The 25,087-nt window shown below is 36.3% G+C and overlaps 1 protein-coding gene across 1 annotated transcript in view; it reads right to left on the bottom strand.

Moving 5' to 3' along the window:
* Positions 1-25,087, bottom strand: part of LOC149564794 (uncharacterized) — a 57,458-nt gene that overhangs the window by 22,228 nt on the left and 10,143 nt on the right. Inside the window, exon 2 of the mRNA XM_089818378.1 lies at positions 2,988-3,059. Within this exon, the coding sequence (XP_089674504.1) occupies positions 2,988-3,059 (72 nt within the window). The remainder of the gene's footprint in view (positions 1-2,987; positions 3,060-25,087) is intronic.

Here is a 25,087-nt window from a genome sequence, read left to right as displayed (position 1 = left end):
CAACTGCTAAAACTTGCCTTTATCCTTCTGAAAGGATTTAGCAACAAAGGCTTGCTCTATGTCAGTGGAATTGGAACTGCTACTGAGTTGATGTTTCCACCGATCTTGTTGAAGCAGAAGTATGCAAAGATTAGTGAACTTCAAATCAAAACCAGAAGACGTGATGTTGAGAGTCTCGATAAAATGCTCATAGGACTTTGGTAAACTCCGAAGAGTGACAACCACAATGTCCTCTTCCTCCATCTTGCGACCGATGGCAAGCAACTGATCACGGATTGCTTGAATCTTATTCAGGTGAGCATAAAGCGAGATTCGCTCATCCATGATAATGGAAAACAAAGTATTCTTCAAGAGGAAAGCTATGCTTTTGTCAGAAGTCTCATGAAGACCTTTGAGATGTGTCAATATCTCGACAGCTATCTTGTCGGATGGAATCTAAAGAGAGCCGATCATCAACCACGAATAATTTGAGAAGCATTACCACCTCTCAATAATTCAAATCCCATGTATCCTAATCAGTACGAAGAGTAATCGGACGCTTTGTAACCCCTAGAACAATTTGATCGGTATTTCGATATTCAAAGATTTCTATGATCCGCTACTTCCAAGTGCCATAATTTCGACCATTGAATTTTGAGTTGTGCTCAAGCAAAATGTTTGTCAGAGATGGCATGGCAAGTTCTTCAATGAAAAGACATGAAAGTCTGTGAAGGCACGTTCTTTGAGGCAAAAAAAGAAACACCCAAAAAATTTGAAGGATGACCCAAAAGAGGGCTTGAAAAACTCAAAAAGACTATGTTGTCTATTTCTGGATCCGCTGGCTCAAAAATTGCGGCATGAAAATCAAGTCAATTAGAAAAATGGATGATAACCCAATTGAGCTCTTGAAAAACCCTCCGAGAATCTATAATCAAAAAAAAAAAAAAAACTAGGTAGCAACCATGAAAGCTCGGATTTGCAGAAAAATGAACTTTTGGAGGCCAAAAAATTGCGATATGAGGTTGCAAACAGCCGAGCTAAGATTGTTTTTAAGCGGAGTCACGACACAGTTTGTACCAGAAAAACGTTAAAAACGACCCTTTTTTTAAGAGATTGTTGGTTGCACGTTACGGATTGGAGTTGCAGAAGAAAATGCCTAACCAGAATTGCAAATGTGTGAGTAGACAAAACGACCCTAGGAGCTCGTGTTTTGCAGAAGAAAAACAACCAAAAAAAGTCCCAATTTGCAAATTTTCCTCAAAAAACCTAGACGCAATTTGAAGAACCAAGATCAAATTGCGAGCTTGAAACACAAACACACAAAACCCTAGACGATTTCTCAAGAACAAAAAGCCTACAGGTTGTAGAGAAAATCTCAGAAATAATTTCGAAAAAAACTGAACAAATAATTTCAAGAGAAATTATAAATTTATTGAAAAAAATTGAAGTATTAGCTTTATATCATATTACGAAGTAATTGGAAAATATTTGTCTATTATTAACAGAGACTAAGAGGTCTATATATACACAAGAATAAAACGTTGTTTCCTTAGGAAACAAGCACAAAGAATAGAAACATTCTATTCTAGCTAAAAGAAAACTAACAAAGCTAACAACTAAATAAATATTAGAAACATTCTAATATTTACAATAGATTACAAATAGATTACCATTAACTAATAATAGACGTTTATCTATTATCGTAATAAGCACTACCTGTGATTTCTATGTGTTCCAATGGCAGCAATCTCTCTTGTATTTATATTGTGGATGAGACAAGGAGAGACATATCCCTTCATGGGAAATGTCTATTCATTAACACATATTGTTTCATTATTTATGATTAATAATTATTAGACAATTGTTCATTTTACACACACACACACATTAGTTGTCTAATGATTACTAATCTGAATGATTCACTAGCAATCATAACAATGTATCTCATCATTAAATCAATCCAACTGAAGCTACAACATTAACAGGGTGACCCTATTCAAATAAAATGAAACATAACCTTGTATACAATTCCCACAAAACATATTCTTGATATTTTTGTCAGACCTAAGATTTAAATTAGGAATACGTTATTTTACTGGAGGCCAACGTTGGGAATGATGTGATAGACAAAATTAGGAGACGCTCTGACCCAGGAACTTCGTCATCAAGAACCTAAAGCCTTCAACTGTAGTTATCTTTGTAGTAACAACAGTCATTGGCTACAGCTGTTTTCCAGAACTTTGTACTTAGTTTGTGGGTTAAATTTGTACAGACTAGATTATAATTGAACATTTATTAAATGTCAGCATCTAGTTATTATTTATGCAGTATGAAATATGTTTTGTACAACACAATGTAGTCAATGAAATGAACATAAACAAAAATCCATGTTCAATAATTCATGGGCTAAACTCTCAATTTTATCCATTTTCTGTCTCTAAGCTATAAACATACCTGTAAAATTCAAAAACAGGTAGCTTTTGTCCCTTTGTCTACACTTTTTATTATATCCATCTTTTTCCCATTTAACTCCCTATTTTTCCAAAAATCTTATACTTTTTGGTTTGCTGATTCTCAAAAGATTTTTGCTGCTATGGGAAACACTTCTAAAAGGTTTTATCTTGAGGTCATTAGTCAATAATAATTTCCCTGTTCCAGCAGCACCTTGATCATGCAAATTGATGGTTGCATTACTGACAGAGTGCCTGTTTCAGTGTTTAAAGCAGTTTGTTTACCAAATGAATGCATGTTTGGTGTGAGGCATGCACTGGTTTCAATTTTGTCTACTCCTCCCTAGTGTATTAAATGATTGGATGCAATGTTTCTAAAGGCCTATTATTTTTTTTCAAAACTAACACTACAACATAATATTATGATAGAGGCAATGGTAATACTATTATAGAGAACAAAGAGCAACCAATAATCAAAAGGTCCCATTAAACACTCTTAGCCATAAATATTTTTGGTTTTGCTTCATTTGTGGATACTAAGTTCGCCTGCAGAAATACCTGCTTTCCTCGTAGTTCCCTGTTCTCTTCTTTGAGTTGTGTTACTTCAGCTTCCAGCCCCAGAGTATATGCCTGTAAAAAATGCAAAACATGTAAGAATCAATTCTCAAACTGAATGAGTTTTCAGAACTAATAAAAAAGGTTCTATAAACCCTAGAACCATAAATACAAAGACAAAAATAGTAAACGTACAACCCTGCATCAAGTAACAGGTTTTATCACGTCAGTTGCATGGTTGCATCAGAACTACAAAAAGGCTTTGCTAAATCCTGGAGTTATCAAATATTGTAGTGTTCACAACAATTGGGTAGTTATTATGCAAACAAGCATCATGTAACACAGTTTCTCAAGTCAGGTGCATCAATTAACTCTTCTATCCTTTAACTACAAATCCTCAGAAGACTATAACAGAATCAATATCAATCAAGATCAGCAAGAGCAATATCGATCTCAAAAGAGTTTACACCTAAAGAAATGAAATCACTGACTGTCGTGTGAAATTGCTGACTGACATGCCCCCGTCAAGATCCCAACCTTTATGAAAAATACAGATCATAAATTATTTCCAGGAATCTCTCAGGTCAGCTGCATCAGAACTACAAAATTGCTAGACTCTGGTATTATCTAAGATCTTAGTGTTCACAAAGGTTGGGTAGTTATTATACTAACAAGAATCATGTAACACAGTTTCTTAAGTCAGGTGCATCAATTAACCCTTCCATTCTTTAATATAAAATCGTCATATGACTATAGCAGAATCAACATCAATCAAGATCAGTAAGAGCAATATAGATCTCAAAAAAAATTACACCTAAAGAAAAGCAATTGCTAACTGTCATGCCCGGACCAAGATTCCAACCATTGTTAACAATTTGCTCACAAATTATTTTCAGCAATTAATGGATAGCCCTCATAACCTAATAATTAAGTGGTCATAGTAATAAACAGAAGCACTAGCGAGTTAATTTGTTAAGATTTAAAAATTATTGTCCGAGTGCATTGATGAAGGGGTATAACTCTTGCAAAGGGAATGCTTTTGATGTAGATGTGTGACTCCCTCAAAATTTAAGATACAAAGTGTTAATGCTATGGTAGCTGCACCAGATATTTTCTGTATCTGCAAGTGTTTCAGCTTCCTGCTTTCATCGTGAATGCCAGCAAAGTCATCATGTCACTTGTCTTTTATTGATGGATCCATTAGTTGTGTTCATATTCTCTCCTTCTCATCATTCATGCTTTTAATTCCTCTCCACTGCTGGCAATATGGTGAATTGGCATTGCAGATGTATGTGTTGCCAACATTATTTCCTTGCATACTTGCATTGTCTGTTCATGGTTCGTATTGACAAGTTTTACCATTGCATCACCATCATGGAATTATAACTTAGTCGGTGCTTGCAACAGTAGCTATTTGGCATTCCACACAAGCCCCTACAGCTTCCATACGGGATCTTCTGGCATTCACGGGAAATCAAAACCAGTTTTGAGTTAATTTTTGCATGAGGTTAAAATAACACAACTGGAGATTATTGAATGTATAGAACCGATCAGAGATTGCTGGTGTTTGGATTATAAATATTGTGTTCAGTTCATGTGAAATTATATATATATGTTTTTAAGTCTGATCTTCATGTGAAGGATCAAACAGACTACGATATCTCTTGTTTTCTATAATTCATTTTATGTGTCAAGTGCAGAATTGGAGAACAATTTTGAATAAGGCTTTTGTTTGAGAGTTTTAACATCCTCAATCAGAACTGAGAAATTCTTGTATTGACTTTGAAGAGTTCAATAAAGGGACTACCTTTTGTGGGCTGTGTTTTCCCCTCAGGAGAAGGGTTTTCCCTAAATAAGTCTTTTGAGTCATTTGTTTTAAGTTTATCATTTCAATTGTGAAACTCGTTTATATTCCAGTTCAATATTTAAAATGGTATCAGAGCAAAGTTTATGGAAACAATCAGAACCAGAATAGAACAATTGGAATCTACAAGAATCTTGATGTCTAATATGAGTCAAATATGCTGAGACGGTAGAATCTCTGAATGAAGCTTCTTGCCTGGACAGGGAGGATGTTTTCATGTTCATCTATGCTTACATGGTTGGCATTCATGTCTATCAGGATAGCAGATGTAATGGTGTTCATATTTTTCATTCTTTGCCTGCACTATAACTGTGTGATGGCAAAAGAACTATTGGTGGATTGTGAGGAAATTTAGGCAATACAGAGATAAGTATTTGAATATTGATCATGAATTTTATGTATTTAATTCATGCTATAATATTGAGTACAGTGAATCATGTATGGTTTTAGCATTAATCTGTATATATTCTCTTCATGAATAGTTTGATTCTAAGTTATTGCTAATTTCTCTAAAAATGCTTCCAGGACCAATCAAGAAGCAACAAGATGATGACAGATTACATGCAAAGTCATGCGGACTGTAGAAATGAACATGGAAGTGTTGCTTGCAGCCTTGAGACAGAATTTGTGAATCCCCGGTGACGCGTCCCCCCCAAAAAAGCCAGCATTTCAGGGACAGGGACGTCCCCCTCCGGGGGACTTCATTGGGGACTTGCATCTGTCCCCAATTTTTTAACACAAAAAATTTTTAAAATAAACAAAAAAGTCAAAGATGTCACCACCACATCTTCACTAACCTTCAATTGGTTCTTTAATGCGTGCATCTCATTATTATCATGTTGATACAATTCATCATCTTGTGGTGTCATATTGGACTGTTTATCCACATCTGAAATCATCTTATCTACATTTTTCCCTGCGTTAATCTAAATTTCCTTTGCCTACTCTTCGTTATTATGGTTCCCACAAACAGGATCGGGTGTGGTAGTGTCATCATGTGTTGCGCAAATCTATTCCTGACTCATAGGGATTCCTTTAACTTGTAAATCCTTCAAGTTCTTCACTATCAGCTGCAAAACTCTTTTCATCACCATATCGTTGTAGGCTATTGTAGATGTTATTTGCAAGATCTCATTGAGACAAGAAGCAACCACAAGGTTAACCTGTTTATCTAGATGCTCCATAAATCTGGGCTGGACCAAGGTCACCATTGAAGGTTGTAACGCCCAATTTAAGAGTCTACTATCTGCCTACTCTACATTGGTCAAATAGGCTTCTATCTCTTCCAATTTGGAGAGAACATCATTTGAAAATTTCATTTGTTCTAATTGCAACCCAAGTACGTATAGCCGACCCGATTGTTTTTCTTTCTGCAAGTTTCTTAACTGAGGGCCATTGAAAGTATTGTTCAATTCCTCTGAAAAAACACTACTTTTCAAAGCTTCCATTTTTTCTCAAATATGAACTCCACAATGTTATCTGTTCTATTCTTTGTAATCTGATTTCTACAACTTGTAAACACAATAATATTTATGAAATCCCAACACTTACTGGTCACCTGAAATTACTTCATGGATTTTGAATACTGAATATATCCAAAAGTTGGGGTGGATATAATCTGACTCAGATTATACAGAATAACACTTCTTTGTATCAACATGACATTGCAGACTTAAGTAATGACAGACATGTTCTGGATGATTGCAGTCCCTAATAAGTGTTGTGCTGGCCTTGAGACATAAATGTGACATTAAGAAAACTCAACGCAGGGCCCCAATTATTCAAAGCAGGGCTCTAAATATCCCGCACATACCCTCTAATGTTTACAACAGGCTCACAAAACTGAACACAGCCCAATCAGATCACGAACGTTGCCTCATATGGTGGATGGCAGCCTTCCTCCTGTATTCAGCTCAAACCCCAATCTGGAAAACATAGGGGTGTGAGGTATAACCACACCAACAGCAAACTTGATGCCAATAATCAGGAATCTGGCATTCTCAAATGCAGTAACAGTTCTAACAAATTGAAGATGTTGGACACCCAAGATGCAACAATTATTGTCGCCAGCCAGGGAATGGTTTACTAAAATTATGAAAGCCCAGGTATAGAATACCAGGCACCTAGATGTAGCAGTGCTAAACGCCTGAAAATGTAGACACAAATTGCACTTTATGACAGTGGCAATATTTACCAATCTTCCAGCATCAAACCCTTCCAAGTTGTAAGCATCGTTCACACTCTTTCAATAGAAGATAATCTTGATAGTCAAACTCCAAGTTCATTAATCTCCACGGTTTTCGAAGAGCTGCAAGTCATTTGAAAGTAAATTTAACTGCTCTTCGTATATACCATCACTCAATCGTACCAAGATAGATAAACACTTCCAGTTTGTCTAGATTCACCACTGACTAACAAAACAATTTCTTAAGTACTTTGCACTGCATGCATATCTACCATCCAACTTCCTTCTTGTCTGTGTATGTTCTTTGCCAATTTTCTGTACTCTTCAAAAATGCATATATGCACTCAAAAAACATCCACATACTCCTTTTTGAAAGCCAAAATGCACCCCACTTTGAGTAAGCATTATACTAAGGGAACATCCAACACCACTCTATACATCTACCCACATCGACTTGCCACGCCAAGAGCAAAGCTTCCATTATTGGAGTCCAATAACATGTTTCCATTCAATAGCACTCTATCACTGTCCGAAGCAACCTTTTTTCTTCCATCAACCCTCAACAGGCTAGAATAAAAACGCAGAATCTTCAGAAGAACAATCAAACAAAGCAAAAGCAATGATTTAAAACCGTTGGAAGGTATATCTGTCCTTTCCGACTCAGTATAGCCTCTAGAGTTTTTTACGTTCTAACCATGATCATCGTTTTTCAAAAACAGCACCTGTATCTTACCAAGCATACATATTTTTGGTTTTTGAAATCAATAATGTACTAATTATGCTGCTTTGTCGTTTCATCAAAGCATAGCACCTAGCCAAAAAGAATTATCATGTCCTTATATGATGAAAAGCCCCTATCATTAGCGTCGCTGCTACTGACTTCATTTTGGTGAACTCCACACGATACTCTACCAGCCTAAATCGCCACAGTCCAAAAATAGTTGCCAACCTGATGCTAAGAACAGAGCTCAAAGACAAAAATGTCTCTGCATTTGTTATACACTTGGCAACATGAACATAGCAGTTTCAAATCAACCAAGCATATTTCAGAGCAGATAGAAAATCCTGACCAGCAAAAAAACAGTATAAAATCTCTGCAAGTTGACAGTGTTCCAGCAGCCACATTGCTAACATGGTTGAAATAGATCCCAAGAGAATCCATGTGGCAGTCACATACTCAGGAGTTACACAATCGACAACGTCTTCAACCAGTGAAACGCTACCAAGGAACTTCATCCGCCCGCACTCCAGCTTACCAACAATGGTACCAAGGAAAGACTCCTATTACCAACTCCGTCGATAACCAAAATAGGTTCAAATACTTGTCTTTAACGCATCGGTTTCTTCCTCATGATGTGCGATAATCTGTATATTGCATTCCCGAACTCCAACTCACAACCCAAACAACTGTTGAGTATGCACTCATATGTCCAGTTCTATTTTGATGGGACACAGCACGATAAATGTGAGTAATCCTCCTACATACAATTTAGCGGTTCGATGAGACGAGCATAGAAAGAGTGCTCCAAAACCCCTTGCAGTGGAGACGAACAGTCTCCCCACACCTTCTCGACTAATGATATAATCTTGATATGAAATCTTGAGACTTAATCAATCATTTAATCCTAACAATCGTTGATACCTCTGTGTAACGACTTCAGTACATTCTCTTCAACGTCTTGAAAGCTACCTTTGCAAATCTTATTGCACACACAATGGGACTGTATTGGTCTTCCACTCCAAGAAACGCCCAACAATTTGGAATGACAACTATTATTGACTTTTGTAATCCGCGAGCTTCTACAATTCGACTTCTTCAATCCTCAACTCCACGCAAAACTGTTGATCATCACTTCACGTATCTTCTTATTCACAACACCTAGAGAGTCCTTGTTACGATAGTGACTCCCTAATAGTAACGAATATAACCAATTCATAAGCCAAGAGCTTCTATTTTAGAAGTCGTTTCACAGAGATTAATAGTTTGAGCCTTTTGCAAAAAAAAAATCTTCTTGAATCTTGGAACCAATACTTTGACCCGCCAAAATATTTTTTCTGATATTAAATTTCTTGATAAATAATTTCCAACTCCCTAACAATGGTGAAATCTATATAGTAAATATGCTCTGATTTAACTTCACAGGATGGCAGGATACTCAACTCTAATACCATTTGCTCATTTCTTTATTTTTAATAATATTCAGAATTCAAGCATATGAAAATGCGTTACAAACCAACAGTATAAAACCAGTTATTGCATTATACAACAGCAATACAATAACCAATATTTAAAGTCCAATCTTAAACATAGTGTTATAGTCAGATTGGAACACTACGAAAAGAACCTATAAGCACACTCGAGACACTTGATGTGACGTCTCCACGAACAATGGGTTTGCATCCATTATCTGCTGGCACGAGGGACTACATCCTCACACTGGCTGAAAGCTAAAACTTTTTGAAAACTCTCACAAGAGAGAAATTGGAATCTGAATCATAAAACAAGCATCCTAACTGAATGAGCCTCTCCTTTAAATCCACAAAGTTGTGACCCGTCAACTCCCCTCCTAGCTTTTCGTCTTATCCCTCCTTGTCACCTTTAGCCCACCTTATAATATTAAATTGCCTTTTTAATTCACGCTCTCATAAAAAAATTTAATATTATATGAATGTCTTTGAATCTTCTAATGTCCCAAAAAGGGGGCATTACAAATCCCTTGTTAATGAGTTCCTCTCTATGAGGGAGAAATTCAAGGTGCAATCTCTTGTTAATAATTTCTTTTCTATGAGGAGGATGTTCAAGGTGCAGTCCCTTGTTACTAATTTCTTCTTTGTGAGGGCGAAGATCAAGGTGCAGTCCCTTGTTACTAATTTCTTCTTTGTGAGGGAGAAGATCAAGGTGCAATCCCTTATTAATAAGCTCTTTGATGAGAGGGAAAAGTTCGAGGTGTGATCCCTTGTTAATGAGTTCTTCTCTGAGAAGGAGAAGCTCAACATATAATCCTTGTTAATGAGTTCTCCATGAGGAAGAAGTTTGAGGTGCAATCCCTTGTTAATGCATTCTTCTTTGCGAAAGAAGTTTGAGGTAAAAGCCCTTGTTCCACCGTCTGGAGTAGCTATGGTGGATCAACCCTCTAAGACTAGTCATGGTGGATGTCATGTGAGATAAACCTTGACTTAGTTTTTTGTTTCTTTAAACCTGTAAGAGTAGCTATGGTGAATATCGTGCTCATCGTTGAAAAAATTTGTGATATGACTTTGTTATTGACATTTTTGTTACAGCTTCTTATGTTTGTCATGTTGAGAGATGTTTAGACATAGGACGAATATCTCCTTTGCGAAGAGGGTGTCATGGTATGGTAATAGTAGGAGATATTTTTTGTATCTGTTTCAGATTCTTGCTCTCATTGTAAATGCCAACAAAGCCATCGTGCAACTTGTCTTTTATTGATTAGGTCATTAATTGTGTTTGTGTTCTCTCATTCTCATTATTCATGCTTTATATTCATCTCCACCACTAGCAATATGGTGACTTGGCATTGCAGAGGTATGTGTTGGCAACATTATTACCTTGTGTACTTGGCATCATTTGTTCATGGTTTGTAATCATGAGTTTTACCATTGCATCAATGTCATGGACTTATAACTTAGCCAATGCTTTTAACAGTGGCTGTTTAGTATTCCACGCAAGCATCTAGAACTTCCGTGTGGGCTCTTTTGGCATTCACGGGAAATCAAAACCAGTTTAGAGTTACTTTTGTGTGAGGTAAAAATAAAGCAACTGAAAATTATTGAATATATAGAACTGATAAGAGATTGTTTGTGTTTAGATTATGAATGGTGTGTTCAGTTTAAGTGAAATTATATATATGCAATTTAAAGTCTGATCTTCATGTGAAGGATCTAAGAGATTCTGATATATCTTTTTCCCTATTATTCAATTTATGTTCAAGCGCAAAATCTAACAACAATTATTGTATACGGCTTTTCTTTAAGAGTTCTAATGACCTCAATCAAAAGTGAGAGATTCTTGTATTGACCATGAAGAACACAATAGAGGTACTATTTTTTGTGGGTTGGATTTTTCCCTCGGGAGGTGGGTTTTCCTAGGGCAAATCTTTTGAGTCCTTTGTTTTAAGTTTTTCATTTTGGTTGTGAAATTTGTTTATATTTTGGCTCAATATTTAACATGGTATAAGAGCCAAGTTTAAGGAAACGGTCCAAACCCAAATAGAACAATTGGATTCTAGAAGAATACTGATGTCTATCAGGAGTCGAATATGTTTTTCAAGTGAGGTATTCATATGAAAGGGTAGAATCTATGATGAAGCTTCTTATTGTTGATGTGAGTTTTTCTTAACTAAAACATGCAAAATCAAATACCCAATGTTTCGATATGAAACATCAACTACTCAATCCTCTCTTTATATAAGATCATTTCTCATGCTAAGCTTGCAACATAAAATCAAATAAATGACTTCAAGTTTCCTTGTATTGTGGATACTCACTTAGTGAATAAGGTGATTTGCTAGTAATCGCTTAGGGGACTTACGCTATTCATTCAATGGATATCAACCCTTGCACTTCTAAAGATTTAGCTTCATGCACTGAAAATATAGCTCGATTTCCAACTTCCTCTTCTACTTAAACTTCAACTTACTACTCATAATTACAAATGCAAGGAATCATGGATGTGTTAGCGGTATCAAAGGGAGAGATTGTCAACATATTTGGAGAGATGATTGAGTGGTTGGCACTTGGATTGATTGCTTATGTCTTACATTCATGACTAGGTTTGTCATTGATGTCAATATATATGTATTTTGGTTATGACAGTCAGAGTTGCAGAAGCAGATTTGTTCAGCGAGGTCAGTAAGTGAAGAATTATGTTCTGCAAGCTTAGAATCATGTTCGTGGATATGTCTAGATAGTACGTCTACATGCACAGAAAGTGATTTGAAAGATTGTGTGAGTTATATTTGATTATGTAAAGACTGGTCACAAAGTAGTTTGCAGTAAATAGTGCTCTGATAAATCAATTTTATATGTTAAGCAAAATGGAATTTGGTTAAGTAGGCTTGGATTATGGTCAAAGACATGTTCGTGAAGATGCATTCAAGGTAGCAGAATCTAGAGTTCACTTGGTGAAGGCCGATGAAGGTTAATGTGTAATTTATTCACTATTAGCCGACTTTTTGGTTGGACTTATTTTGGAAGTTGTAAATGTAATGTAACGTGTATTATAATATCTTAATGAAGCCCTATATTATTCATTGTACATTGGGGAAGCCTCAAGATTAACTCAATTAGTTGTTAGGACAAGGTATAAAGGAAATATGTTTTCCTTGGTAGTAAGTGTATTAGTGTGATTGTAGTTGTAATTGATGTATTGATACTAAGGATACGAACTTGAGGAGATCAAAGCAAAAGATGATGATGGAAATGTATTGAGAACTTCAAAGAAATTGTGTTGGCAAAGAAGTTGATGTATTGATCAATTCACCCTTTGATATGTTATCCTAGAAATCTATTTTGTGGAACGTTTCTGAAGCAATTTGGACAATAGGTTCACTTGACTTCCTATCAACACCTAACAGCGTTGGAATCTTCTAGCAGGGATTCAAAGTCACCCGTGGCTATACAGCCACGAAAATGCACTTGCTTTACATTGCTTTTTTTAACTTTTTGAAAAATTGACCAAGTCCTCTCCTTCGTAAGGAAGTGCATTTTCGTGGCTGTATAGACGTTGCCTTCAAAGTCTACTAACGAGTACTCAAATGTACTGACTGTACGTAATTGGCTCCTTAAAGAGTCATATCCTTTTGCGAGGAACTTTTATATTAGTACATCATCTTGTGGGCATCATTCCCACTGAGCTTTTCCTGCTCGTCAAGGGTTTCCCTAGTTAGCAAATCTTGTATTATTGTGCATGATTCTTATATTGTGGTTATTGCATATATTGGTTATAAGATTTGGATTTGGTGAAGTTAATTTAAGTTGTTTAAGCACACAACTGATTCATCCCCCCAACACCCCCCCCCAAAAAAAAATTTGTGTTGGTGGACTTTACTTTCTAACAAGATGAACTTGGACTCTACTAGATGCATCTTAATTAGCAACTCCACCCACCTAGATAAAGCTTCTAAGGAACACTCAAATGGTTTTCAAATCAATACCCCCTCTCCAACCCCATCAAATGGATGCAAACTAGCAAACTAAAGAGTGAATATCAATTGAAGTTAAGTGTTTTCAATCACTGGCTTACCACACAAGGCATTCCTACCATCAGTAAGAGGCTAGTGGCCCAAATTTGTTCCAGTCAAGCAAGAAAACATCCACAATTTCTTTCATCCAACTAAACGACTTTTAAACAACACGAAATGAAATCTACTCCATGTGAAAGATTGAGGAAACCATGCAACACTTAAAATCAATATTAAGTAATTTACCATGAAGAACCAAGAATGAATCATCCATTGTTTCAAAATTGTTAAGTTTATAATTGCGATATCACACTGGTCTGAGAGAGTGCAAACCACACCATAATCTTCTCCCTTTACTACCGGTTAAGGCATTATATACTTAGTAGTTCATGAAATGATAGGCGGCGATTCTTGATAAGATATCAATGTTTAAACACTAACATAACTTAACACTTTGTAAGTTAACATTTAGTTTATCTAGATTGGTCGTCGATTTCTAGAAGCATGGTATGGGCCGACTTAGAGAGGGTCATGTCCCTTTGAGGGACATGCCCTTTGGTCTTGGTATTAAAGGTAGGTATTATTGTAATTTGAGGACACACAATAATTACAAATCTGCTCCCTCAAGCAATAATACCAGTTCAATTATATTGCACAAATGAATAACACTCAAATCAAAGTTAAAGGTGACAACTCCTCCCTACTTCAGAATATTAAGAAGATCATATTCAGTAACAAAGGATATTATACAAGTCTGAATTATTTAGTACAGAATTTGCAGAAACTTTACATGGTATCAGAGCTCTAGTAGCCGAACCTAGGCTCTGCAAATTTAAGTAATCAGACCTTATATATCTAGCATCATTCTCCTATCTTCAATGGCATATACAATCAAACTTGAGGACAGATTTGATGGGAAAGAACACTTTTATGCCTGGAAATTCAGAATCATGATGATTCTTAAAGAAAATGATGTAAAATAATTTGTTGATTTAGCATCCAAACAACCTAATGTTGAACCTCATAAAACTATATGGAGTAAAGGAAATAGAAAAGCCATTCAGATCATATTAGATGGAGTGAAAAAATGAGGTTGTGCCTATGCTAACGAAACATCAAACAGCATTTGATGTGATGAATGCATTACTAAATGCATATGAGGTCAACAATGCAACTAGAGTTCTCACACTGAAAAGATAACTAAATCACATACAAATAAAGAAAGGAGAATCAATGAATTCTCACTTCCTAAGGGTTGCCAGTATAAGAGATGAACTTTCAAGTATAGTGACCATCCTTAGTGACATGGAACTAACATTGATCGCTATAGATGGATTACTAGATTCATGGGAAACTTTCGCACAAGGAGTAAGTGCCAGAGATAAACTTCCTAACTTCAACAAACTTAAGGGAGATTGTCTTCAAGAAGAATCCAGAAAACTAAAGAAAGGAGGCAAATTGAAAAAAAGATGAAAAACTTCATTTTCTTAATACAAACTCCTATAAGGGCAAGAAGAAGCATTTTAAAAAGAAAAGGGGAAATCAAAAGAATAACAAACCTAAGAAAGATCTATCCAAAATAAAGTGTTTCAGATGTGAAAAGTTTGGACACTACAGATCTAATTGTCCTGAGAATTCTAAACAAGTGAACTATACAAATGTTACTAGGGAAGAAGATAACTATGATCTCAAAAATCGTGTATTGTATTTGTCGTTATCAAATGAAATCTCAAGTAAAGCATGGGTAATTGATAGTGGATCTTCTAGACATATAACAGGTTACAAAAAAGCACTAGACTTTATATTAGAAAAGGTTAATGGGGAAGTCACCATTGGCGATAATTCAGCACATTCTATTGAAGGAATTGGAAACTACATCTTGATACTAAAATCAGGAAATTCTCTCCTTCTCAAAGGAGTGCTCCACGTACCAGGAATAAAAAGAAATCTAATCTCGGTTACAGCACTTAAAGATGATAGACATAATGTTCCTTTCATGGACGGTAAAGTAATAACCTAGGCTAAGAACTCCTCAATTAAGAAAGTGAAGTTGATTGGTCAGAGAAAAGGGTATTTGTATGAATTAAATTCAGATCCTAGTCAACCTATTCAAGCTTTAATTCATGAAGCTGCAGACATAAATGAAATATGGCACAGAAGGTTAGGACATTTAAATTTCAAAACCTTATCAACCATGGAGAAGATGGTTACTGGTTTACCTAAACTAAATAAAGACCACTCAAGCATATGCAAAGGGTGTGCTCTGGGTAAGAACACCAAAAGTTCATTTCATGATAGCACTAGAAAAACCAACAATGTTTTAGAATTAATTCATTCAAATTTATGTGGAGCTATGTTTGTTCCTTCTCTTGGAGGATTTTAGTACTATATTTTGTTAATAGATGATTTTTCTAGGGAAACATGGATTTACTTTTTAAAGTGCAAAGAATCAAAAGAAATCCTAAAGAGATTTAAAGAATTCAAAACATTAACTGAAAACTTATAAGGACATAAAATTAAAACTCTTAGAACTAATAATGGAGGGGAATACCCCTCAAATTTGTTTAGAAGATTTTGTAAAGAAACAGGAATTAAGAGGGAGTACACTGTTCCTTATAATCCAAAACAAAACAAGGTAGCAAAAAGAAAGAATAGAACCATTATAGAAGCTACTAGAGCTATGATATTTGATCAAAATCTAGAATATTATCTTTGGGCAAAAGCCTCCTGTACTGTTGTCTATATTCAAAACAAAAGCCCTCACTCCTACCTTAGAGATAAAACTCCTAAAGAAGTCTTTACTAAGGTTAAACCCAATATAAATCATCTTAAGATTTTTGGATGCCCTGTATATATCCATGTTCCAAAAGAAAAGATAACAGTTAGAACCCTCCGGAAGGAAAGGTATTTTTGTAGGGTATAGTGAAACATCCAAAGCATATAGGATTTTCATACCTAGATAGAAAAGTATTGAGATTAGTAGGGATGTAATTTTTGAAGAAGATCTAGCATTCAAAAGAGCCCTAAGTTTTGAAGAACCCTCTATTTTACCTAGTTCTGAAAGAAATACAAACATAAAAGAAATTGAAGATGAAATTAAAAACCTAAATCTTGGAGAAAATCAAAATTCAAAGAAAAGACCACTTTGGACCATCAAAATAGTCGAGGAAGCACAAGACTTTGCTACACCTTCTGGAACAATCGGAGAAAGTAAAAAGACCCAAAAGATTTTCTAGTTATACAACAAACATGAATGATTTGTCTAAATCAAAATCAACTAATACTTCAAATGCTATTAAACATACAGCTTGGAAAGAAGCTGACAAAAGAATACCAATCTATTAAGAAGAACGACGTTTGGGAAAATGACGTTTGGGAAATTGTTCCAAGACCTAAAAGAAAATCTATTGTTTCTTCCAAGTGGATATATAAAATAAAGCATGTTGTTGACGATAGTATTGAAAAATATAAAGCCAAATTTGTAGCCGACAGATTCTCTCAGAAATAAGGGACTAACTATAAAGAAACTTTCACTCCTATTGCCAAATACACCTATGTAAGAGCAGTCCTAGCCATTGCTGCATCAAAGGAATGGAAAGTACGTTGGATGGATATAAAAACAACATTCCTAAATAGAAAGATTACAGAAGAAGTATATTTGGAGCAACCTGAAGGATTTGAAACTCATGATCCTAACATTTTTGTTTGCAGGCTCAAGAAAGCTTTCTATGGGCTTAAGTAGGCTCCAAGGGCTTGGTATGAAAGAATTGATAAATATCTCACCGGCTTAGGATTCTCCAAAAATGAAGCTGATCCAAATTTATATTATAAAAGAGATAAAGATGATATGGTAATTCTGATACTGTATGTTGATGATTTACTAATAACAAGTGATGATCATCTCATAAATCAATGCAAAAAAGATATAATTAGAGAATTCAAGATGAAAGACTTAGAACTCCTTCATTACTTCCTAGGACTGAAAGTACGAGAGAATTCAAACAGCATTATACCTAATCAAGGCAAGTATACATCCGATATTTTGAAGAGATTTAGAATGTGCAATTGCAAGTCTATGTCTTCTCCAATGGAGACTAATCTACATAAACTTAAAGAAGATGCAGCAGAATCACCTTCCATAGATTCTACTCTTTACAGACAGATGATTTGGGTCCCTTATATACTTGGTAAATACAAGACCTAATATTTGCTATGTTGTTAATCCCTGAAGTCAGTTTATGTGTGAGCCAAAGAAGATTCACCTAGTTGCAGTCAAACACATTATGAGATACTTACAAGGCACGCTTAATCTTGGGCTCAAATATGATAAAGTTGCCTTAGATTTACATGGATTCACTCACTCAGATTGGGTGGGAGTGTTAAAGACAGGAAAAGTATTTCAGTATGCTATTTCAATTTGAGATCAGCAATGATATCTTGGATATGCAAAAAGCAGTCTTCAATAGCTCAAAGCTCCACAGAAGCCGAATACATTGCAGCAGCAATGGCCTCTCAAGAAGCAGTTTGGCTAAGGAGTTTACTTGTGGGATTATTTGGGCAAGCCATGAATCCTACGACTATTCATTGTGATAATCAGAGTTCCATCAAACTTTCGGTGAATCCAATTTTTCATGACAGGTCCAAGCATATCCAAATTCCTTACCATTATGTAAGAGATATGGTAGACAAGAATACTATAAAATTAGAATACATTTGCACTACAAATCAGACAGCAGACATACTCACCAAACCTCTATCTAGGGTGAAGATTGACCACTTCAGGAGAAAACTTGGTATGGTTGAATTGTAATCCATTTTTATTCTTTAAATTATTAATAAAATAATTTTACTTGTCAGGTTATTGACTGTTATGGACTCCACCATCTGTATTCATTATTTAAGAGGTGACGATCTCTAAGATAATGAATACTCGTATAAAAGACATTATGAGAGATGATGATCCCTTAGATAATGTATTGAACAGTATAGAACTACTGTTAGATCTAGGTGAGTTCAAGATCATTTGTGATTAATAAGCATTTCTATGCCTATTAATCGCAACTTGGATAAAGGAAGAATTTATTCTTCAGACTCTAACCTGTTCTCTAGTAGATCTTAACTCAAGATCAAGTTGTGATATAGGATTACCAGTACCTATGAGTCACAACCTGGATAAATGAAGAATTTAATCATTCTTCAGATTTTATCCTGTGTGTATTGCATTACATGCAATACTAACATCACTAGTATAAGTGATAAGTCATATCACAAGAGGTTATATGACTCAATATCATGTGTTCCATGATGCCATTTGCTCAAGAAGATTCAGATAGATATAGAGTATCAATCTATGCTTATTCATCGTAAATGATGATGCTAGATATGTTATCTCTCAGTATGATTATCAAGTTAAGAGGGAGTGTTAAGTTTATAACTATGATATCATACTAGTCTAAGAGAGTGCAAACCGCACCATAATCTTCTCCCTTTACTACCGGTTAAGGCATTATATACTTAGCAGTTCATGAAATGATAGGTGGCGATTCTTGATAAGATATCAATGTTTAAACACTAACATAACTTAACACTTTGTTAGTTAACATTTAGTTTATCTAGATTGGTCACCAATTTCTAGAAGCATGGTATGGGCCAACTTAGAGAGGGTCATACCCCTTTGAGGGACATGCCCTTGGTCTTGGTATTAAAGGTAGGTATTATTGTAGTTTGAGGACGCACAATAATTACAAGTCTGCTCCCTCAAGCAATAATACCAGTTCAATTATATTGCAAAGATAAATAACATTCAGATCAAAGTTAAAGGTGACAACTCCTCCCTACTTCAAAATATTAAGAAGATCATATTCAGCAACAAAGGATATTATACAAGTCTGAATTATTTAGTACAGAATTTGCAGAAACTTTACAAAAATCATCATAGGAACAAGTTGATCAAGTATTTGAATTTCCCTTAGCTAGCCTACTCTAATTCTACTACTAGCTCTTTAGCTTCTAGCTCGACCGACTGTCTATCTTTCTAACCTTCTCACTCCTTAGAAATGAGAAGGCCAAGATTGACAAAAGATCAAGGACAGAGATCCATCCAAACAGTCCCTAATTAGGGTTGCCAAATTTACAGTCAATTACACAAGGACACCAATCATGGGCCAAAGAGAAAATTACAATGATTTTTCTAGCCAATGAGAAAATAGGACACTTGGCTGACTACTTGAGCTTGAATCTGGAATTTTTTGATTGGAAAAGACAGCCAACTGCTACCTCATCATCCTTATCTTGTAGATTTATTAAACCATATGTTTGGGGTCTTGGCTTGAGAAGATATTTGTTAAAACTGCAAATATTTCTTTCTTGATTGTTAGAAAGTAACTTTGATTAACTCTTCCAAGATTGTCATCTTCTTGAGGGTGATCATGATGTCTATTGCTTTCAAAATGTTTCCTCTTTAGAATCTTCCTCATCCCTTGGAAATTTTCTTCATGGTCTGACTTGGATTTGCAAACTTGAACTTTCTAATCCTCATTTTCAAACTTGAATTTGCATTTGTAAACTTGATTGATCTTCTCGAAGTCCCCATGTGAATGGAATTGTCCTTTTGACCCCGATCTAAATCTGCACTTTGGTGTTGTTGATGTTGGATATTCCCTCTCACTTGTAACCTTCGAGCATAAGCCAACCCTCTGTATCATCCACTCGGATTCCTACCTTGAAAAACAAGAGAAAGAGGCACAAAGTTCACAAAAATGACACAAAATGAGTCTTAGCATTTTATATTTAGATTTAAATACAATCCTAATTCCTTTTCTTGTGAGATGTTAATCATCTTGGCATAAGAAAGTTAGGAAATTAAACACTCAACATTTTGATTTTGCATTATGAATCCGAGATGAAATAGTATCATACTAAAATCTGGAAAAGAATAATGAAGTTCGATACTCCTCTCTTCCTTTCTTATCTCTGATTCCTTAAGAGATAGATTTGCCTTTAAAAACTCAGAAATTTGTCTTCTTCCTTGTTAAAATTACTCAATGCAATCACCGCCTTCTATGAAGGAAGAATTCACTATTCAAAACAGAGGAGTTTGCTGCTTGTCAAAGACAGATCACCGGCCCTCTTGATGTTGACAAAGTCGCTGCTTTTTTAGAGATCAAAATCGCTGCCAATTTCTGGGAAATATGCTGCTTAACAGAGGGATCAGCTGCCTTGAAGAGCAAATAATAAGAGGTCCCAATTGGTATTGAAATGATTTGCAAGTTGTGATGTGAATATCAGGATTTAACTGTGTGATTTTTGAGTCAAACTTGATGACCCGTGTTTCATGAGTAGTGATTCAACATGAATCCATCTCTCATGAGAATAAATGGAACATTTAGCACTCATTGGATCTAGGTGATGCTCACAAGGGTGATTTGCAAGGCCTTTTTTATATAGGTGATTGTTGGGACCAAAAGGCACGTCTCCCTAGAGGGCTGAGCTGGGCCATTTAGATGACAAACATTAAATGTTTTGGACCCCCTCCATGCTAGCTGATCTGGTCCATGCTCAGTCATTGGGCAGAGGTGAGCAAATTTGGGGTAAGAATACTCAGGAGAGGGTGAATTCTGCCCTCTCTTGGGTAAAGCCTTGGTTGCCAAGAGTAAACATGTCCCTAGGATGCCCAACTTGGCAACAATAAACTCATCAATGCCCCCACCTTCACAAAGAATGATCTAGAGTAAAAATAAGTATAGTTAAGGGGGGTGGAAATTGGACAGGTTTAGGCAAATAATACCCAAAACAGGGTGTGTTCCACTCCTCCGATAATGCTCTCAACATAAACTTACCCAAACTACCATTCAATGAGATCTTGACTCCAAAACTTCACACATTTGCCTCTTGTAATTTGATCTGATTCATAAACTCCAAGCCTAGACCTAGGGTGGAAATCTTATGTTTTTGGGTATTATTACCCAAAGACAAGGTGGATTCCACTCCTACTTAGGTACTCACCAAAAATTTAAGTGTTACCCTTTTCTTAACACAATCGATTAGACCCGATGATTCCAAAACCTTTCATTCCTTGTCCAATTTGATGAACGCCTCAAATCATGCTCAAGTTATGGGGCAAAACTTTGTTGACTTTGGATAAAATTATCCAAGACAAGGTGGATTCCTAACACAGTGGAAGGCAGGAGAGCCCCCAAAGGAGATGTCCTAGCCCCCAACAAATAACCACACAGCGGAAACACAACACAAGATACACGATCTGATAAGAATTCTCAACATTGATTCATAAACAATTGTTTACATGCAATGTGCTTGGTTTTAAGGCCTTCTAGGTTATGGCCCAATACAATAGCAATTACAATAACAGTTTTGCAAGATCCCTCATGATCCAAACTCAAACCCAAACCTAGCTAGTCCAAAACCACACTCTGGTAGAAACCTCCAGTATCTCAACTTGTGCTCACAAGCCACCAAGCAACCTCCTTGTTTCTTCAGCTGCAACCACTAGCCCTTCTCAAAGTTCACTCCTCTACCACATCCTCTTCTCCAAGCTGGATGAATACATGACTTAAGACTCCACAAGACCCCTATAGTTATACCCAACTAAGCCACAAGTCGGCCTAGCAAGTTCCAAATTAAATAAACCCCTTGCATTAAATGCATATTTAAGCCACAAGTCGGCTCATAGCAAACATGAAATACAAATCATTAACCCTCACGTTTGCTGCAGTTAACGCACGGTACAAACATGTGAAACAACTAAATACTTAGGACAAGCGCCAAGTTTACAATGCATAACTAACTCAAAAGACCACATAAGAATACGCAAACATAGGACAAGGTCCCCCAATATGCCTCGAACACATCCCCAACTGCGCAACCCATATGGTCCGCAAAATCCAAGCTTGATGCTCTTGCATCAATTCCACTCCTTGGGTATTCCTAGTGAAGCCCTTGGTCATTCTTACCAAATTCCCAACCCACTAGTTATTTCCTCATTGAATTTGGCCAAATCAAGAACGAATTATATGGCACCAAAAGATTTATCCAAATGAAGGCGGTAGAAATCTCTAAGTTTTGGGTAAAATTACCCAAGACAAGAGGATTCCATTCCTACTTGGGTATTTGTTGGTAAACAGATTGTTCTTTTGAATAAACTCCCAAAATGCCCAAATCTGGAAGAACAATTAGATGCCAACAGTTGGATAATCTATCATGGAGTCAATAGATTTCCTCTTAATTGAAAGGTACAGCTCCCTTTGTGAATGATGTTCAAGGAATTATGTTTTGTTCCTAAAACTAATGCGGGATATGCTCTTAACCCGAGAGCAGAAGAGGCAAACCAAATTAAGCCTAACTAGAACTTAATTCAGGCAAGAAAAACATCTCAATACTAAAACAGATTCATGTACCCACACATCTTATGAATCCATAAATCCATTCGTATAATCAACTGATATTAAACTAAGTCAAACTCAAATCTGAAATACAACTGATGAATCGGGAAAAAACTAACAAAATCCTTTTGTCAAATGAATTATAACAATACTTATTACATTCATTTGTATTCTAAAAAACAGAGAAAATGAAACTATGTTCTTCCTTAGTTCTCTGCAATACAGAAAGGGAATACTAACTAATCACAATACCTACTGGAATGGAAAATGATTGAAAATAAAATACCATTTAATTGTCTCTGCAACAAATAGTACTTCACAGCAAAATTGTGCCGACCTTTCACTAATCATTCAACTTCATACATATAGATTTTGAGAGATGACCGTTACAATAGGAATCTAAATCGATTCATCTTCTGAGGAGACAAATGGCAAGATGCCAATTTGTCATATTACAAAATTTACAAAATTGGTAGAAGTCGCAAAAGAAGGTGAAAAAGGAGGCATCATCGAATCATTTGGACTTCTTCCCCTTTTCAACTTTCGCCCTATATGCCTCAGCGGCGACTATAATGGGAATTAATTCCTCATGACTAGGCACGTGTACATTTGTGAATCTTAAGAGCCATTTTGAATGTTCTCGAGCCAACTCTTTCACAGAATTTAGATGTCCTGTCAATTCTTCAGAAGCTACATGTATGCATCCACCTAGTGTTTGTAGCTTTGTCACTCTGTTTTGGACGCTCGAAGCCATTCCTGACAGGTTACTTTAGATACATGGAGAAGTTATTCTTCATTATCTCCACTCCAATAAGGGCTCTCCCTTGACCGCTGGTTTTTGGATCAGTGTGTAATCCTTTCATCAGTTCAAATGCCCTATCTTGAGTTCTTTTCACTTTATCTCCTGTTTCTTTAAGTCCTTTTTCAGCTTCTTGAATCATCTCTAGCTTGAATTGCATACCCTGGAGCCATTCAAACAGGGGTTTAGTTCCTTTCTTCAAAATTTTTACTTCAACCGCTTCCTTTGCTTTCATCTGGATAATCATTTTCAGGAGAGAAATACACTCATCACATCTTGCCATCTCCCCAGTCAAAGTGTGCTGATTAGACGAGATATTGTCTTTCTCAGTCTCCAATCGAAGGATAACATTCCCAATTTGATCAATCAGAGCAACTCCATCTGCATGGAGTTTATCAATCCATTCTTTCCCAATCTGACCAAAATGTCTATCTTTCTGAAACTGTGAGATGAACGCTTGCACCTCCTCTACTGTAGGATTTTCAATAGTAGGCACACTAGTAATGGTTGCCAATCGAACAACTAGCTGCCTAATGAATCTTTTGAGTTCTTCTATCTCAGCTTTCATCTTAATCTTTGACAATTTGAGGCTTTCTAATTGGCCTTCTATTATCTCATTGCCTAATCTCCATAAGCCAACTTTTGTATCATGCCTGGCCTCTCCAATATCAATTGAATGCAAAGTGAAGTCTTCAGGAGTCATATCCTCAATCCTCCTTGCTTTATTTGGTTTTGCAATCTCCATAGTCAAATGTCTGATCTCTAGATCCTGCCCAAGTATGGACAAAGTTTTTTGTTTCTTAGCTTTTACCATGGCTGACCCAGAGCGTACCGCTTGAGACACAACACCCTTTGTAGAAATACTTTCATCTTTTCTTTTTCTTTTTCTTTCTAAGGTGTCTTCTAGCCAGGACTCTGTACCAATCACCTTAGAAGCCATTCCAAGTGACTCTATGCTGAACATTTTCTTCTTTACTGGAGTCATCGCTAATGTTGTTGCAGAGAAGGGGTTCTTCGGATCTTGAGAGAGAAGCCGAGATGAACCTGAGACATTCTCTTCTTCTTGAGTTCTCTTTGCAGCTTCATCGGATTCAGTGGACTCGCTGCTGCTACTCTTATCATCTCCAATTTCCACTATCTAGATAGGAGAACCAGTTGGCTTCAAAAGAGAAGCACCTGCAGATGGAGTAGGGCTATGATGAGGAGATGAAACTGGGGTAACATGTGGAGATGGAATTGGGGTAGTGTGAGGAGATGGAATTGGGGTAGTGTGAGGAGGCGAAGCTGGAGCGGTGGTTCCATCTTTCGGCTCTTCTGTCCCTCTTTCTTCAGTACCAACTTGAGCTCCAACCACTGGTAGAGAACCTCCTTGGCAAGTTGGAGCTATTGAAATATTCTTCTCCAAGGGTTGATCACCTCAACCTGCAGATTGAGTCGGCCCTTGAGTAGCCGAAGTTGTAGCACTAGGTGTGGCGCTTTGAGAGGAAGTGGGAGTAGCAGCAGCTGGAGAAGCTTGATTAGGCTTGCTCTTGCTCTAGCTCTTTTTTGCTGTCCACTCAACCCATTTCCCGGTTCTCTTGATGATCCGGGCCATCATACCATCAATATCTTCCTCTACATTTACACATGGCTCAGAGCTGATTGGAATGCTTCT

This window comes from Cupressus sempervirens, chromosome 3 (assembly GCF_028749045.1).
Source record: "Cupressus sempervirens isolate cs-2001-9-10 chromosome 3, ASM2874904v1, whole genome shotgun sequence".
In the NCBI taxonomy this organism is placed as follows: domain Eukaryota; kingdom Viridiplantae; phylum Streptophyta; class Pinopsida; order Cupressales; family Cupressaceae; genus Cupressus; species Cupressus sempervirens.
Note: the sequence above shows the minus strand (reverse complement) of the source record. Positions and strands in the feature narration are given on the sequence as shown.